Genomic DNA, 15,019 nt, shown 5'->3' with positions numbered 1-15,019 from the left:
GCCGGAGACCTGATACTGATAGTATCTTTAAAACAGTTTCCTGGAAGATTTTTACCACGCCTTTCAAAAGCAGATTGTAATTTTGAAAAACCACACGCATAAGCTCAAAAGCCCACAGAAACCCGACAATCCAGTCCTCCGGCTGCCGGCCAGAAAAAGTTCCCCTTCGGCAATGCAGACCCAGAGCAAGCGGTAGTTATTTGCGGCAGGGTGGAAGTTGATGTTAAAACTGCAATTCAATGGTAGCTGCCACCCTTCTGCATGGAAAACTCGACATCTCCAGGTCGGGCTGTAAATAAAAGCCTACTGTGGGAAACCTGGCTATTTTGTTTATTTCATAAAATTTGCACAACGCTTGATTGCAAAAAGAACAATGTCAAGTGTCTGTTTGGTGCAATTAAGGAAGCCGGGGGCGCGTGACTCTCATGGCACACCTTGCAATAAAGGCTTTTTTTTTGGATGCAGGGAGGCTGCGAACCCATCTACAAAAGATGAGTTTTTCTGCAATAGCACCTGGCCACATTTGCCATTCGCTCTCGGAAGGTGCAATGTGACACACAGACACAATCATAAAATTGGAAGGGTCCCCCAAGGGACATCTAGTCCACCCCACTGCGATGCACACACGCATGGGAGCGCGCGAGGAAACCCAACTAAGTTCTCCATCGTTGGGAAGCCGGGTCCCGTGTCGACATGGGGGGCGGTGGCTAGGGGGGTGGGGCGGGCCTTTCCGGCCATGCGCGCATGCTCTCGCCTCCGGAGGAGCGCTTGGGTATAAAGGAGGAGGCGCCGAGCCACGCCTGCTCGTCCTTCGGCCCTTCCCAAATCGCGCAGCGGCCGGATCGCGGCACCATGATGGCGAGGCGGCTCCTCCTGGGTACCAGGCTCCTGCAGCTCCGCAGTCGGGGCTCCCTGGCCGTGAGTATCCCCGAGCCCGGCGCAAAAGGCAGCCCGGCTCGGCTGGGATGTCCTGGCGGGACATGTGCGTCCTGGAAGCGGGCAGCGCTCCAGAAGGGGGCGCTTCCCCTTGGCGCAGCTTCCTGCGTCTTTACGCGCCGCTCAGGTTGCGCGTTTGCGCTCTGGGTAGGCAGGGCCGGCGCACCCAGGAGGCAAGGGGAGGCAATGGTAGAATTGGAAGGAATCCCGAGGGTCATGTAGCCCAACCCCCCCCTTACAAATTGCTAAAATACTAAAAAAAAAAACCAGGGGTCTCTATAACGTTTAACCCGGGAGACACCAGCCACACATTGCAGTCCTGGCGCCAGGGCAAATTGTCCAGACTAAATAGCATTCCGCTCGGGTAAGGTCTGATTCCCTTGCTTGAATCAACGAACATAGGTAACTTTAAAATAATTAAAAAGCTCCAGGAGAAGTTACCCTTAAAACAGAAGAAACACAAACCACCCCATCATGGTCCTTCAGTCCCATCCTAACCACAAATAAATTAGAGCAGGCATAGGCAAACTCGGCCCTCTGGATGTTTTTTTGAGACTACAACTCCCATCATCCCTAGCTAACAGGACCAGTGGTCAGGGATGATGGGAGTTGTAGTCCCAAAACATCTGGAGGGCCAAGTTTGCCTATGCCTGAATTAGAGAGAGTATCCCAAAAACTCTCCAAAACTACTTTAAAGAAAATGATGCTACAGTTCCCAGCATCCTTGACAAACCTCAGCTCCCAGGATTCCGCTTTTGGGGGGAACCGTGTGCTCTGAATGTGCTTTTAAGTGCTGAAAGCCTCTGTTCTTTCCTTGAATCCCTTGGCCCCCCTCTAACTCTTAATTAATTTCATTCTTGCTACAATCAGGTGCACAGAAGCCCCTCCCCCCGATGCATTTTCATTTTTCTTAAAGCAAGGATAGCACTTCAAAGTTTGCACACGCTGCTCTTGATTCCACCCAGCAAAATGGGTATAGCGTTTGAATTATGGAGCCTGCATAGCTCAGCTGGTTAGAGCTTGGTGCTGATAAGGCCAGGGTTGCAGGTTCAAGCCCTGTATGGGATGGCTGCGTAGTCTTGCATTGCAGGGGGTTGGACTAGATGATGCTTAAGGTCCCTTCCAGCTCTGCAATTCTATGATTCTATGCTGGTGGCGCTGTGGGTTAAACCACAGAGCCTAGGACGTGCCGATCAGAAGGTTGGCGGTTCGAATCCCCGCGACTGGGTGAGCTCCCGTTGCTCGGTCCCTGCTCCTGCCAACCTAGCAGTTTGAAAGCACCTCAAAGTGCAAGTAGATAAATAGGTACCACTCAGGCAGGAAGGTAAACGGTGTTTCCGTGCACTGCTCTGGATCGCCGGAAGCGGCTTAGTCATGCTGGCCACATGACCCGGAAGCTGTATGCCGGCTCCCTCGGCCAGTAAAGCGAGATGAGCGCCACAACCCCAGAGTCGGCCACGACTGGACCTAATGGTCAGGGGCCCCTTTACCTTTACCTTATACTTTGCAGGACTGGTGTAGCCACAGCCCCACACCTCCAATATGAGTGTATTAATGATAAGACTTTGTTTACACTGACACTGGCAGGGTAGCTTTTTAAATGAACTCACGGGGTCACTTTTTGGAATGCAGTCCAGCAAAGAGAGGCTGCCCCAGTGACCCCTCTGTTACTTAACCAATTTCTCTCTTCACGCCTGGAAAAGTTTATGTGTAAGGCAGGGGTGTGTGAGAAAGAGGGTGGTGCTGCTGTTGTTACGAGTTCCAAGAGCTTGTAGCAGTTTTTGGTTAGAAACACATAAATGCAATCCCCGCAAAGTAAAAAAAATCCTGCTTTTTGAAATATATAATGTTTTGCATTGCTTTATGTTGGGGTTAGGGACGCAGGTGGCGCTGTGGGTTAAACCACAGAGCCTAGGACTAGCTGATCAGAAGGTCGGTGGTTCGAATCCACGCAACGGGGTGAGCTCCCGTTGCTCAGTCCCTGCTCCTGCCAACCTAGCAGTTCGAAAGCACACCGGTGCAAGTAGATAAATAGGTACCACTCCGGCAGGAAGGTAAACGGTGTTTCTGTGCACTGCTCCGGTTCGCCAGAAGCGGCTTAGTCATGCTGGCCACATGACCCGGAAGCTGTACGCCGGCTCCCTCGGCCAATAAAGCGAGATGAGCACCGCAACCCCAGAGTCGGCCACAACTGGACCTAATGGTCAGGGGTCCCTTTACCTTTATGTTGGGGTTGCATTTTATATGCACTTTCCAACAAATTGCCTCAGATACTCCCCAAACAACCTGCATGTTAAAGGCATATTTATGCAGACCCACTGATGAAACTCTAACCCGGGGGCATCCTGATAACGCTGACATTCAGAAACGGACTTTCTATTATGGTCAGGAAGAAAGAGATGACTGAAGAAATTTCACTAACTGGGTGTTGTTTGACTAACAAACAATGCAAGGAGATTTCAACAGAAAGACGAGTTCTGCCTTTGCTAGTCTAAGTGAAATGGCTTATTGCTCTGTGTGTCTCTTAATTGCACAAGTATTTTTTCCATTGCAAAAGAACGGCTGGTATTTTTTCACACTGTGAACAGCTCATTTCATTGCTTTATGCCAAAGATCAGGAACCTGGGGCCATGCAAATATTGTTGGGCCAGTTTCTTTAATCTCTGACCTGTGCCCATGCTGACTGAGGCAGATAGGAGATGGAGTTGAACAATATTTGGAGGGCCAGATTTGCCCATCCCCATCTACGGCCCAACAAGTAAATCCTTCCCCCAATTCCGCACGTTCACACTTGAGGTCTTATTTCAAATTTGGTGATACCATTCTTCTTTTTAAAAGCTATTAGTCATAACAGTCAATCCATTGTTCTATAGCAACACTGTATGCTGCCTCCCAAACGCTTGGTGCATTTAAGAAAGGCAGCAACCATGTTTGGTTAGAACAATAGGTCTGTTTGCTTTTAAAAATAAGAACACAGTGTCTCGAACACATCATTTGCCCAGAGGAAAGCAAAAAGCCCACGGGAATAGAAATATGATTTGGAAAAGCACAAGCAAATTTTACTGCCTATGCAAATTGACTTTAAAGCTTAGCTGATTTCCCTGTCTTGTGAATGCACACTAGACATTTTAATTTTAAGAGCTCTAAAGTAGGGAAATGTTTGGCAGCCTTCTTACTTCTGCGGTTAAGAGACGGTGTTGGTCAGCATGGGGGGTTTCCAATGCTCATCAGCCTCAGCCAGCCTGGCCAATATTCAAGGATGGTGAGAATTGTAGTCCATAAAATATGGAAGGCACCACACTGAATCTTAGAATTGTAGAGTTGGAAGGGACTCTGTGGATCATCTAGTACTGTACAACCCCCTGCAATGCAGGAATATGTAGCTATCCTACAGGGTTCGAACCTGCAACCTTGGCATTATCAGCGCCATGCACTAGCCAGCTGAGCTATCCATATCATATTTCTTACCATCTTGAGATAGCTTGCTGAACCAATAAGTCAGCCTCACATTCCATTCACAGAAGCCTGGAACTGGAATGTGTTAGAATGTAGGAATTTTAAGAGCAGCCCTGCAGAATCAGACTAAAGCTCCCATCTAATCCAGTATTCTGAGAGGGCAGCCCCTAAGCCTTCCCCAGCAGAAAGACTAAGCTTAGTTTCTTGCCTCTAATTGATGCTGCAGACCCTCCAAGTGTCCCTATTTTCCAGGGATGTCCCTGATTAAGAGAAGCCGTCCCGGTTTCTGATTTAATCCCGGAATGTTCCACTTTTCCTTAGGATGTCCCTATTTTCATTGGAGAAATGTTGGCAGGTATGGAGTTATCCGGCCCGCAACGCAATCCTGCATAGGGAAGTTTTTTAAATGTTTAATTATGTTTTTGTATATGCTGGAAGCAGCCCAGAGTGGCTGGGGCAACCCAGTCAGATGTGTGGGGTATAAATAGTAAAATTATCATTATGGAATGGGGTGTCCTTATTTTCATCAGAGAAACGTTGGAGGGTATGCTAGTCTATCACCTTGCAATGCAGAAATATGCAGCTGTCCCACACAGGGATCGAACCTGCAACCTTGGTGTTATCAGCACCATGCTCTAACCAACTGAGCTATTGGCTATCCCTGCCCTCCAGAATAATGAGAAGAGAAGAGCATGAGTCCAGAAGGCTGGAAGAAGCATAATAGGAGAGAGTGCTTAGGAGATGATGGGAAGTTAACACAAAAACCCAGGATATTTGAGCCCCAAACACTGAGGCATGTGAGCCCTGGGAAATTGAAGACACTCAGATTTATATATCTGTGCCAGGAGCCATAGAACCATGCAAGTGGTTCTGCATGCAGCCAGTGGCTTTGCCCTCTGCCATCTGGCAAACAGTTACAGTATTTGCTTTTAAAAAGTCTCAGCACTGCTTGAAGCTCTCCTCTTCAAGCGTCGTAGGGACACGGGTGGCGCTGTGGTCTAAACCACCGAGCCTCTTGGGCTTGCCATTCGGGAGGTCTGCAGTTTGAATCCCCGCGACGGAGTGAGCTCCCATTGCTCTGTTCCAGCTCCTGCCAACCTAGCAGTTCGAAAGCACACCAGTGCAAGTACCGCTGCGGTGGGAAGGTAAACGGCATTTCCATGCGCTCTGGCTTCCGTCACGGTGTCTTTGTTGCGCCAGAAGCGGTTTAGTCATGCTGGCCACATGACCCGGAAAGCTGTCTGTGGACAAATGTCCGCTCCCTCGGCCTGAAAGCAAGATGAGCGCTGCAACCCGATAGTCAGCTTTGGCTGGACTTAACCCCCCAGGGGTCCTTTACCTTTACCTTGTTGATTTCCTTTAAAAAACCCCACTGCATTGGATCCTAGCCTTTTTTGTGTCCTAGCCCTGCAGTGTTGCCAAAAAGCAGATAAATCCAGCTGTTCTAGAACCGCATGGAACTGCTAGATGGGGAACCAGTGTGAGCCAGTGTGGTGTAGTGGTTAAGAGCGGTAGTCTCGTAATCTGGGGAACCGGGTTCGTGTCTCCGCTCCTCCACATGCAGCTGCTGGGTGACCTTGGGCCAGTCACACTTCTCTGACGTCTCTCAGCCCCACTCACCTCACAGAGTGTTTGTTGTGGGGGAGGAAGGGAAAGGAGAATGTGAGCCGCTTTGAGACTCCTGAAGGGGAGTGAAAGGCGGGATATCAAATCCAAACCAGCAGCTCTGCAGATGTTGTTAAATTCCAGCTCCTATTAACACCAGGGATGGTTGATGGTGGTCAGGGATGATTGGATGGGATCCAGAAACATCTGGAGGGTTGCAGGTTCCCCCATCCCCAGGCTAGTGGGTTTACAACTTGGGTTTGTTTTCAACACCGACGAAGCCAACATCATGATGCTGCGCTTTGTCAAACAGAATGTATTTCCCTTTATTTCTGTGTTTCCAGCTTCTGCCTCGCAGTTTGACGTCTTCCCCGAAAACTCCTCAACACTCTGCACCTCAGAACCATGTGTGCAGCACAGAGGGAGGGAGTGCCAGGAAACCGTCCAGTCGCTATCCGGTACCCAACAAGAAGGATTTGCCATATGATATAGTAGAGCTCATGGAGGAAGTGGAAGTAAAGGTAAGGGGGAAATCTGCTGGGGAAGGTGGAATCTTGTCCTTTGAAAGAAACTTGGAACTATCTTAAAGCCAGATGTTAATGAATGGTTGGATTTTGGAGGGAGGGAGAACCAAAACCCAGGTTGTCTTGATTTGGCACACTAGGTGATCTGACCTTCATATCAAGACGTTACCGAGCTGTGTGATTTATCTTTGACTAGAAACAGTGTTAGAAACTCAAATATATAAGCTAATCACCAAATGGCACCTTAAACCTAGGCTATGGTCACCTTCCCCCCTTTTTTTGCAATGCACTTTATTATTAGAGTGGCTGAGGAAACCCAGCCAGATGGAGGGGGTATACATAATAAATTATTATTATTATTATTATTATTATTATTATTATTATTATTATTACTACTACTACTACTACTATTACTATTTTTCATTTCTATACCGCTTTACCTTTTAAAGAAAAAATCTCAAAGCAGTTTACAACACATTAAAACATCAAATAAAACAATCCAGAATAAAACAAATTCAAGCTTCGAGGAAAATATTTCAGATGGCATTTAAGTAGTTTGCCCATAGCAGAAGTACTCTAGAAAGGCAGTGTGGTGTAGTGGTTAGTGTGTCGGACTAGGACCTGGGAGACTAGGGTTCAAATCCCCTCTGTCATGCAGCTCACTGGGTGACCTTGGGCCAGTCACAGCCTCTTAACCTACCTCACAGGGTCGTTGTAGGGATTAACTGGGGAGGAGGGTGAGCCATGTACTCCTTGGAGAAAAAGTTGGGAGAGAAATGCAATAAATATGCTCTTCTGCTTAGTTTCTTAAGAAAGTTGGAGGAGCCAGCCAGATGGAGATGCCATTCGTCAACCTGGCATTCAGAGATCTCCATGTGGTCACAGTGGACCCACACTAGAAATAGTAGCAGTGAGCAAAAAATTTTCTGTGTGCTTGGTGGCTACAAGAGAGTGGCAGGATTAGGCCGGCATCTATATCTTGCTTCATTGCCCATCGGTCTAAACCACTGAGCTTCTTAGGTTTGCCGATCAGAAGGTCAGCGGATCAAATCCCCTCGACTGGGTGAGCTCCCATTGCTCTGCCCCAGCTTCTGCCAACCTACCAACTCGAAAGCACACCAGTGCAAATAGATAAATAGGCACCACTGCGGCAGGAAGGTCAACAGCGTTTCCGTGCGCTCTGGTTTCCATCACGGTGTTCCGTTGCACCAGAAGTGGTTCAGTCATGCTGGACACATGACCGAAAGCTGTGGACAAACGCTGGCTCCCTCGGCCTGAGAGCAAGATGAGTGCTGCAACCCCATAGTTGCTTTTGACTGGACTTAACCATCCAGGGGTCCTTTACCTTTATCCCAGCTCTGCCAATTTGTATATTGGTATATTGGTCTACTGTAATAGGTAGCAGTTACCCGTTTTAGGGGACGCGGGTGGCGCTGTGGGTTAAAATATAGAGCCTAGGACTTGCCAATCAGAAGGTCGGCAGTTCGAATACCTGCGACGGGGTGAGCTCCCATTGCTCAGTCCCTGCTCCTGCCATCCTAGCAGTTCGAAAGCACATCAAAAGTGCAAGTAGATAAATAGGTACCGCTCTGGTGGGAAGGTAAACGGCGTTTCCGTGCGCTGCTCTGGTACGCCAGAAGCAGCTTAGTCATGCTGGCCACATGACCCGGGAGCTGTACGCCGGCTCCCTCGGCCAATAAAGCGAGATGAGCGCCACAACCCCAAATTCAGTCACGACTGGACCTAATGGCCAGGGGTCCCCTTTTTACCCAGGGTTTTAGGCAGAGGAAAGGGTCTTTCCTAGTCCCTGCTTCCCTAAACCTTTTAAGTAGAGAAGCCAAGGATTGATAAGCTGAGACCTGAGTGCAAAACATGTGCTCTGTCACTTCCTCCCGCACTGCTAGGAGGATTGAGAAGGGGAGACTTGCCGTTTTCTAGGAACTGACCCGTGAAAGTATGGGGGAGTGGAATGTTATTAGGATGATTATTTTACTGTTAGGCTGTCTGTCATGTTTTTATTGTGCTTTTATTATTGATGTTCTGTAAAGTGTTTTTTAACGTTGTACACCGCCCTGGGATTTTCTGATAAAGGGTAGTATCTAAATTGAAATAATAATAATAATAATAATAATAATAATAATAATAATAATAATAATAACAATAATAACAATAATAACAATAATAATAATAATAATAATTATTATTATTATTAATAATAGAAGAAGAAGAAAACTGTATCAGCATCTTCTCTTAACTGTTTTAAGGTGATTGACTGGTGTGTTTTTCTTAATTCTTCCAACAGACTGGGTTTTTGCCCAACGTGTTTAAGGTTATGTCTCACCGACCAGCAGAATTTAGGGCATTCTTTGCTTATTACAATGCCATCATGAACAAGGAGACAGGTAAGAACAGAAACCATACTTGGTCTATCTTAACTGTTGAATTCCACTAGGGTTACCTATGGGTAAGATGAGCACTCATGCTACAGGCCTTCCTTGGTTCTGTCAACAGAAATAAATACCAGGCAATAATAATTTCCACCGGCTCCAAGATTCTTTAAGGCCTTTAATCAACCAACAAACAAATAATGGTATTCCGGAACCCCTAGCTCAGCACTGCATTACCTCAAGGACCGCCTCTCTCCTGATGAATCTACCCAGACCCTGAGATCATCTTCTGAGGCTCTTCTTCATGAGAGATATGGAGGGTTGCAAAATGAGATGAGGCCATTTCTGCAGTGGCTCCCTGTTTGTGGAATGCTCTTCCCTTCTCGGTAGTGGCACCCGCCCTGTGGAACACCCTCCCATCCGATGTCAAAGAAATAAACAACTATATGACATTTAGAAGACATCTGAAGGCAGCCCTGTTTAGGGAAGTTTTTAATGATTGATGTTTTAATGTATTTTTAAACTTCTGTTGGAAGAGTGGCTGGGGAAACCCAGCCAGATGGGCAGGGTAGAAATAAACTATTATTATTATTATTATTATTATTATTATTATTATTATTATTATTAATTTCCAGGGGGTTCGGCTGTCAACTCCATTATACACCTTTAGGCACCAGGCGAAAATGTTCTTCTTTAACCAGGCCTTTGACTGATTGACAGTCAATGTCCTTTAAAACGCGTTGGGGGCAGGAGGGATTATTGGGTGGTTCTTGTTTTTATTTTTATGATGTGTTTTGTAACCCATGACCTTGCTATTAACAGTCTCATGCTGTTCCAGCTGAGCCATCCAGAGCTTTTTTCCAATATACCTGCTGCTGCTTCTAACTGATAGGATTTGGAGATCTTCCAACCCGTATTATTTGGGAGTCCAATCTGGTGTAGTGGTTAAGAGCGGTAGTCTCGTAATCTGGGGAACCGGGTTCGCGTCTCCGCTCCTCCACATGCAGCTGCTGGGTGACCAGTCACACATCTCTGAAGTCTCTCAGACCCAGTCACCTCACAGAGTGTTTGTTGTGGGGGAGGAAGGGAAAGGAGAATGTTAGCCGCTTTGAGAATCCTTCGGGTAGTGATAAAGCGGGATATCAAATCCAAACTCCTCTTATCTCTATATGGTGGTATTTGTGCATGTTGGTTAAGTGACTCAATCCCACTGCTGCTCTAGAAATATGACTCACCTTCTGCATGTCTCTTCTTCTATAGGAAGCCTAAGCAAGGCTGACAAAGAGCTCATTATTGTGGCCACAAGTATTGTTAACAAGTGTCCTTACTGCGTGATTGCACACGGTGCTCTACATCGGATATACTCCAAAAAACCAGCTCTAGCAGATCAGGTTGGTACACATGTCTGTCTTGCTCGTCTGTCTCATCTTATTCTGTTTCACTTCCTTGCTTAGGATTTCTCTCCTGTACAGTGGTACCTCTAGTTAATTCCTTCTGGAGGTCCATTCTTAACCTGAAACTGTTCTTAACTAAAGGCATGCTTTTGCTAATGGGGCCTCTTGCTGCTGCTGCTGCACCGCCGGCGCACAGTTTCTGTTCTCATTCTGGGGCAAAGTTCTCGACTCAAGGTCACTCTTCCAGGTTAGCAGAGTTTGTAACCTGAGGTGTTTGTAACTCGAGGTACCACTGTACTTGTTTCCTTGCCACTCGTTGGCTAGTTTCGCACAGATACTTGGCGAAAGAATTGCCAAACAGAGAAAGGAATTGTATGAAGGGGAATGTTTTTTTTTTTCCGGATTCAGATGCTAGTTTTCTCAATGCAGTCATACCTCAGGTTACAAACGCTTCAGGTTGCGTTTTTTCAGGTTACGGACGTGCCAAAACCCGGAAGTACCGGAACAGGTTACTTCCGGGTTTCGGCGGCCGTGCATGCGCAGAAGCGCTAAATCGCACTTTGCGCATGTGCAGAAGCGCCAAATCGCAACCCACGCGTGTGCAGACATGCCGCTGCAGGTTGCGAACGTACCTCCTGCACGGATCGCGTTCGCAACCTGAGTGTCCACTGTATGTGAATTGCCCTTGTGAAATCTGCAAAGCAGTTTTATACTTTCCTGTGCATTAAACCAGGAATATGATAGCAAAGCAGTCTAAAAGTGCTTTCTGATGGATATTTATGATAGGTGACCATGAGAGGTTGCTGAAGAAGGCATTACAAAAATTACGCAGTTATGATTCCTTGCATTCTGCAGGATACAAAACCGTGGGCTTGATACGTTTGTATTGTAGTACAAGATGCTGGGTACTTTGGCACTGGATCAGGTCATTTAAAGGTCCTATGAAGCAGCTGAAAAAGGCAGTTTTCCAAAGGCTTAGAATTCTATAGAATAGGGTTTTTCAGCAGATGCTAATCTTCCTGCCATTCATGCACTTTTAAACATTTTTGAATGTTTTTAAATACCTGGTTCTTACTGATAATGCTAATGTTTTGCTTTCTATTTTTGTAAACCACTTAGAGGTTCTCTTACAATCAGGCAGTATATAAAATTTTGTCAAGTAAAATAAAATAAATAAAATGGTGTTATGCTACAAACCCGAATTCTGCGTTCATCCTCTGAGGCCCTTCTTTGTGTGCCTCTTCCGTGAGAGGCTCAGAGGGTGGCAACACAAGATCAGGCCTTTTCTGCAGTGAGTCCCCATCTGTGGGATGTTCTCCCCAGGGAGTCTCTCCTGGTGCCTTCACTACATATCGTTAGGTGCCAGGCTAAAATGTTCCTCTTCAAGCAGGCCTTAATATTCCACAGCCTTTTAAATGTGTTTGTGTGATGGGGGTATGGTTTTGTTGTCTTTGTTCTATTTGTTTGTGCTTTTACCTTGCATTTTTATATTGTGAACCGCCTGAGATTTTACGATGAAGAGCAGTACAGTGGTACCTTGGGTTACAGACGCTTCAGGTTACAGACTCCGCTAACCCAGAAATATTACCTCAGGTTAAGAACTTTGCTTCAGGATGAGAACAGAAATTGTGCGGCGGCAGCAGGAGGCCCCATTAGCTAAAGTGGTGCTTCAGGTTAAGAACAGTTTCAGGTTGAGTACGGACCTCCGGAACGAATTAAGTATGTAACCAAAGGTACCACTGTACTGTATATAAGTCCAATAAATAAAAATAATTATTAATAAATAAATAAGAAGTTGCACTCAGCATAATTCCCTCTCTTGAACAAGTAGCAAAGATAGAGGAACCCTTTACTCCTTTGCATCACCCTGTTCAGGATCTGGCAGCAATGCACTGTGGTTCATGTTCACGGTTGCTCCCTAATCCTTTTCAGCCCTCCTTCTCTTTGACCTAATGCTGCCTATAAATTTGGTCCCCATAACTGGTCTAGTAAGGGACGCAGGTGGCACTGTGGGTTAAACCACAGAGCCTAGGGCTTGCCAATCAGAAGGTCGGCGGTTCAAATCCCCGTGACGGGGTGAGCTCCCGTTGCTCGGTCCCTGCTCCTGCCAAACTAGCAGTTCAGAAGCACGTCAAAGTGCAAGTAGATAAATAGGTACCACTCCGGCGGGAAGTTAAACGGCGTTTCCATGTGTTGCTCTGGTTCGCCAGAAGCGGCTTAGTCATGCTGGCCACATGACACGGAAGCTGTACGCCAGCTCCCTCGGCCAATAAAGCGAGATGAGCACCACAACCCCAGAGTCGGCCACGACTGGGCCTAACGGTCAGGGGTCCCTTTACCTTAACTGGTCTAGCGGTTGGCCATAACTGCCAATAACCTCCCGTGGCTCTGATTTTTGTGCAGGTCACTGTGAATTGGCAAATGGCCGAGCTGAGTGATCGGGAGAGGGCCATGGTTGAATTTGCACTCGCCGTCTGCCGAGCGGATAATATCACTGAAGAGCACTTTCAGAAGCTGGAGGCGAACGGGTTTGGCCGAGAAGATGCCTGGGACATAGGCACGATTGCAGCCTTTTTTGCCATGTCGAACCGCATAGCTCACTTCACAGATATGCATCCAAACCCAGAATTCTACATCATGGGAAGAATACCGAGAGAGAAAGAGAAGAACGACGCCTCCTAACAAGGCTTGCTGGCACCCAAATCATTGCCAAGGACATTGGGCTCAGTGACAGGCAGGAAGGTCAAGATGGGCAAATGTTGCATCCACTGAAAAATGAAATGTGCTTCACTTGCTGTTGTGCTATACTTTTGAAAAAGGTTTTCCGGTAGGGTCTCGATTGTAATGAGGTGCTCTGAAGACACGGCAAGATTGGAGATTTGCTGCTCAGTTTCTTTTGATTGTAATAAGCTGTATACTGTGATTTCTTCATAACTGCAGAGTTAATACTTTTGTCATATCTGTTGTTTCTAATAAACGTATTTGAGCAAATACATATCTGCTGTGGCAAATCTTTTAACGGCCAGAAATTGGAAAGAGCTTTTTATGTGTACACTGGAGAAAATCTGGAGGAAGATCTTATTTCCTCTACAAGTGAAAAATCTCGTTGTTCTCCTTGGAAGGTCTTCTCAGGAACAATTCCACCTGCATTTCCCCAACCTATACAAATGAGGAAAGTTTTCTAGTCGGCATCCCACAGATCTGTTAAGCAAACTTGATGTCTTACTGTATCCTTAATTCTTCCAAGGGGAATAAGCAACTATTTTCCATGAAGGAACATGCTCCTTGTCTCACACATTGGTTGCAGTTTTGACCTTAGTTGTAAAATATGTATAAACGTCTTTCCTGGAAAGAATGTACAGTTTGGATTCCATATCTGCTTTAACACTAACTTGTCTGAGGCCTTTGCCCATTGTACAGGAGATCTCAGAACTACTTGCAGGCAGGTGGTTGTTGTTTAGTCATTTAGTCGTGTCCGCCTCTTCGTGACCCCATGGACCAGAGCATGCCAGGCACTCCTGTCTTCCACTGCCTCCCACAGTTTGGTCAAACTCATGCTGGTAGCTTTGAGAACACTGTCCCACCATCTCGTCCTCTGTCGTCCCCTTCTCCTTGTGCCCTCCATCTTTCCCAGCATCAGGGTCTTTCCCAGGGAGTCTTCTCATGAGGTGGAGCCTCAGCTTCAGGATCTGTCCTTCCTGTGAGCACTCAGGGCTGATTTCCTTCAGAATGGAGAGGTTGGATCTTCTTGCAGTCCATGGGACTCTCAAGAGTCTCCTCCAGCACCATAATTCAAAAGCATCAATTATTCGGCGATCAGCCTTCTTTATGGTCCAGCTCTCACTTCCATACATCACTACTGGGAAAACCAGAGCTATACAGACCTTTGTTGGCAAGGTGATGTCTCTGCTTTTTAAGATGCTGTCTAGGTTTGCAGGCAGGTACTGGGTCCAAAATGCATACTATTTATTCACAGCCTCACATCTTGTTGCATTTTTCATCAAACGTCAAAACTAAAATGGAGTTGAACCTCATCTAATTCTGTCCCCTGCATAGATGAGAGCTCCTGTAAGAAACAATTAGATGCCCTCATATGGGATCTGTTGCAGTTCACATCCCAGGCCAAAGTGGGCTTTTTCTCTGTGAAAAGGATGCCCTGGAGGTAGAAAGTCTAATAAATACTGACCTTGAGAGATGGGCATAAGAAGAGATTCATTGTCTAAGAATGAGGTGTACCGCACTATGAAATTACTCCAATGACATCTAATGTCATCGGCCTTTCCTGATAAACACCCTAAGGATCAGACCTTCCCTTATAATTTGACAACACTTGTACAACCAGTCATGCCATGAATAAAATATATCTGCATTCAGCTGACAACACATGGGTAGTGTCTTTTCTGATCGATGGAAGGGTTTTGTGGTAGTGTATTTGTTTCAGATACAAAAGGGCCCAGGTCCAATCCCTGATGTTCCCAGGAAGAGCAGGGAAAGCTTGTCTTAAAACTGCAGAGAACAGCTGCCAATCACTAGATTAGGGGCAGGCAGGAAATCTCTGGATCTCCTGATCTCTGGGTGATTTGCAGTAGATTGGAAAACGTTTATGACCCCCTTTTCTTTAACAATAGCAACAGCGCAACTGCTTTCCCACCCCAATTATTTTTTTTAAAAAGCTTGGGTAACCAATAATTACCTTTTGTGTGTGGAAGGACTGTGA

At 46.4% G+C, this 15,019-nt stretch overlaps 2 protein-coding genes across 2 annotated transcripts in view; both read left to right on the top strand.

Moving 5' to 3' along the window:
• Positions 1 to 15,019, top strand: part of FBXO10 (F-box protein 10) — a 168,387-nt gene that overhangs the window by 63,919 nt on the left and 89,449 nt on the right. The gene's annotated exons all lie outside the window — the stretch shown is intronic.
• LOC310835059 (uncharacterized protein) lies at positions 742 to 13,293 on the top strand. The gene is made up of 5 exons (XM_083719755.1): positions 742 to 918; positions 6,342 to 6,518; positions 8,824 to 8,923; positions 10,169 to 10,299; positions 12,706 to 13,293. Exons 1-5 carry the CDS (start codon positions 745 to 747, stop codon positions 12,982 to 12,984), a joined length of 861 nt encoding a protein of 286 aa, XP_083575881.1. The 5' UTR covers positions 742 to 744; the 3' UTR covers positions 12,985 to 13,293.

The sequence above is a fragment of the Podarcis gaigeae genome, assembly GCF_964106915.1.
Source record: "Podarcis gaigeae genome assembly, chromosome: 17".
Classification (NCBI taxonomy): domain Eukaryota; kingdom Metazoa; phylum Chordata; class Lepidosauria; order Squamata; family Lacertidae; genus Podarcis; species Podarcis gaigeae.
This window is presented reverse-complemented; position numbering and strand designations above follow the sequence as displayed.

Coding starts and splice junctions, on each gene's coding strand:
- LOC310835059 (XM_083719755.1), top strand. CDS start 745: ATGCTCTCGCCTCCGGAGGAGCGCTTGGGTATAAAGGAGGAGGCGCCG. Junction 919..6,341: donor GCAGTCGGGGCTCCCTGGCC/GTGAGTATCCCC, acceptor CTGTGTTTCCAG/CTTCTGCCTCGCAGTTTGAC. Junction 10,300..12,705: donor AACCAGCTCTAGCAGATCAG/GTTGGTACACAT, acceptor ATTTTTGTGCAG/GTCACTGTGAATTGGCAAAT.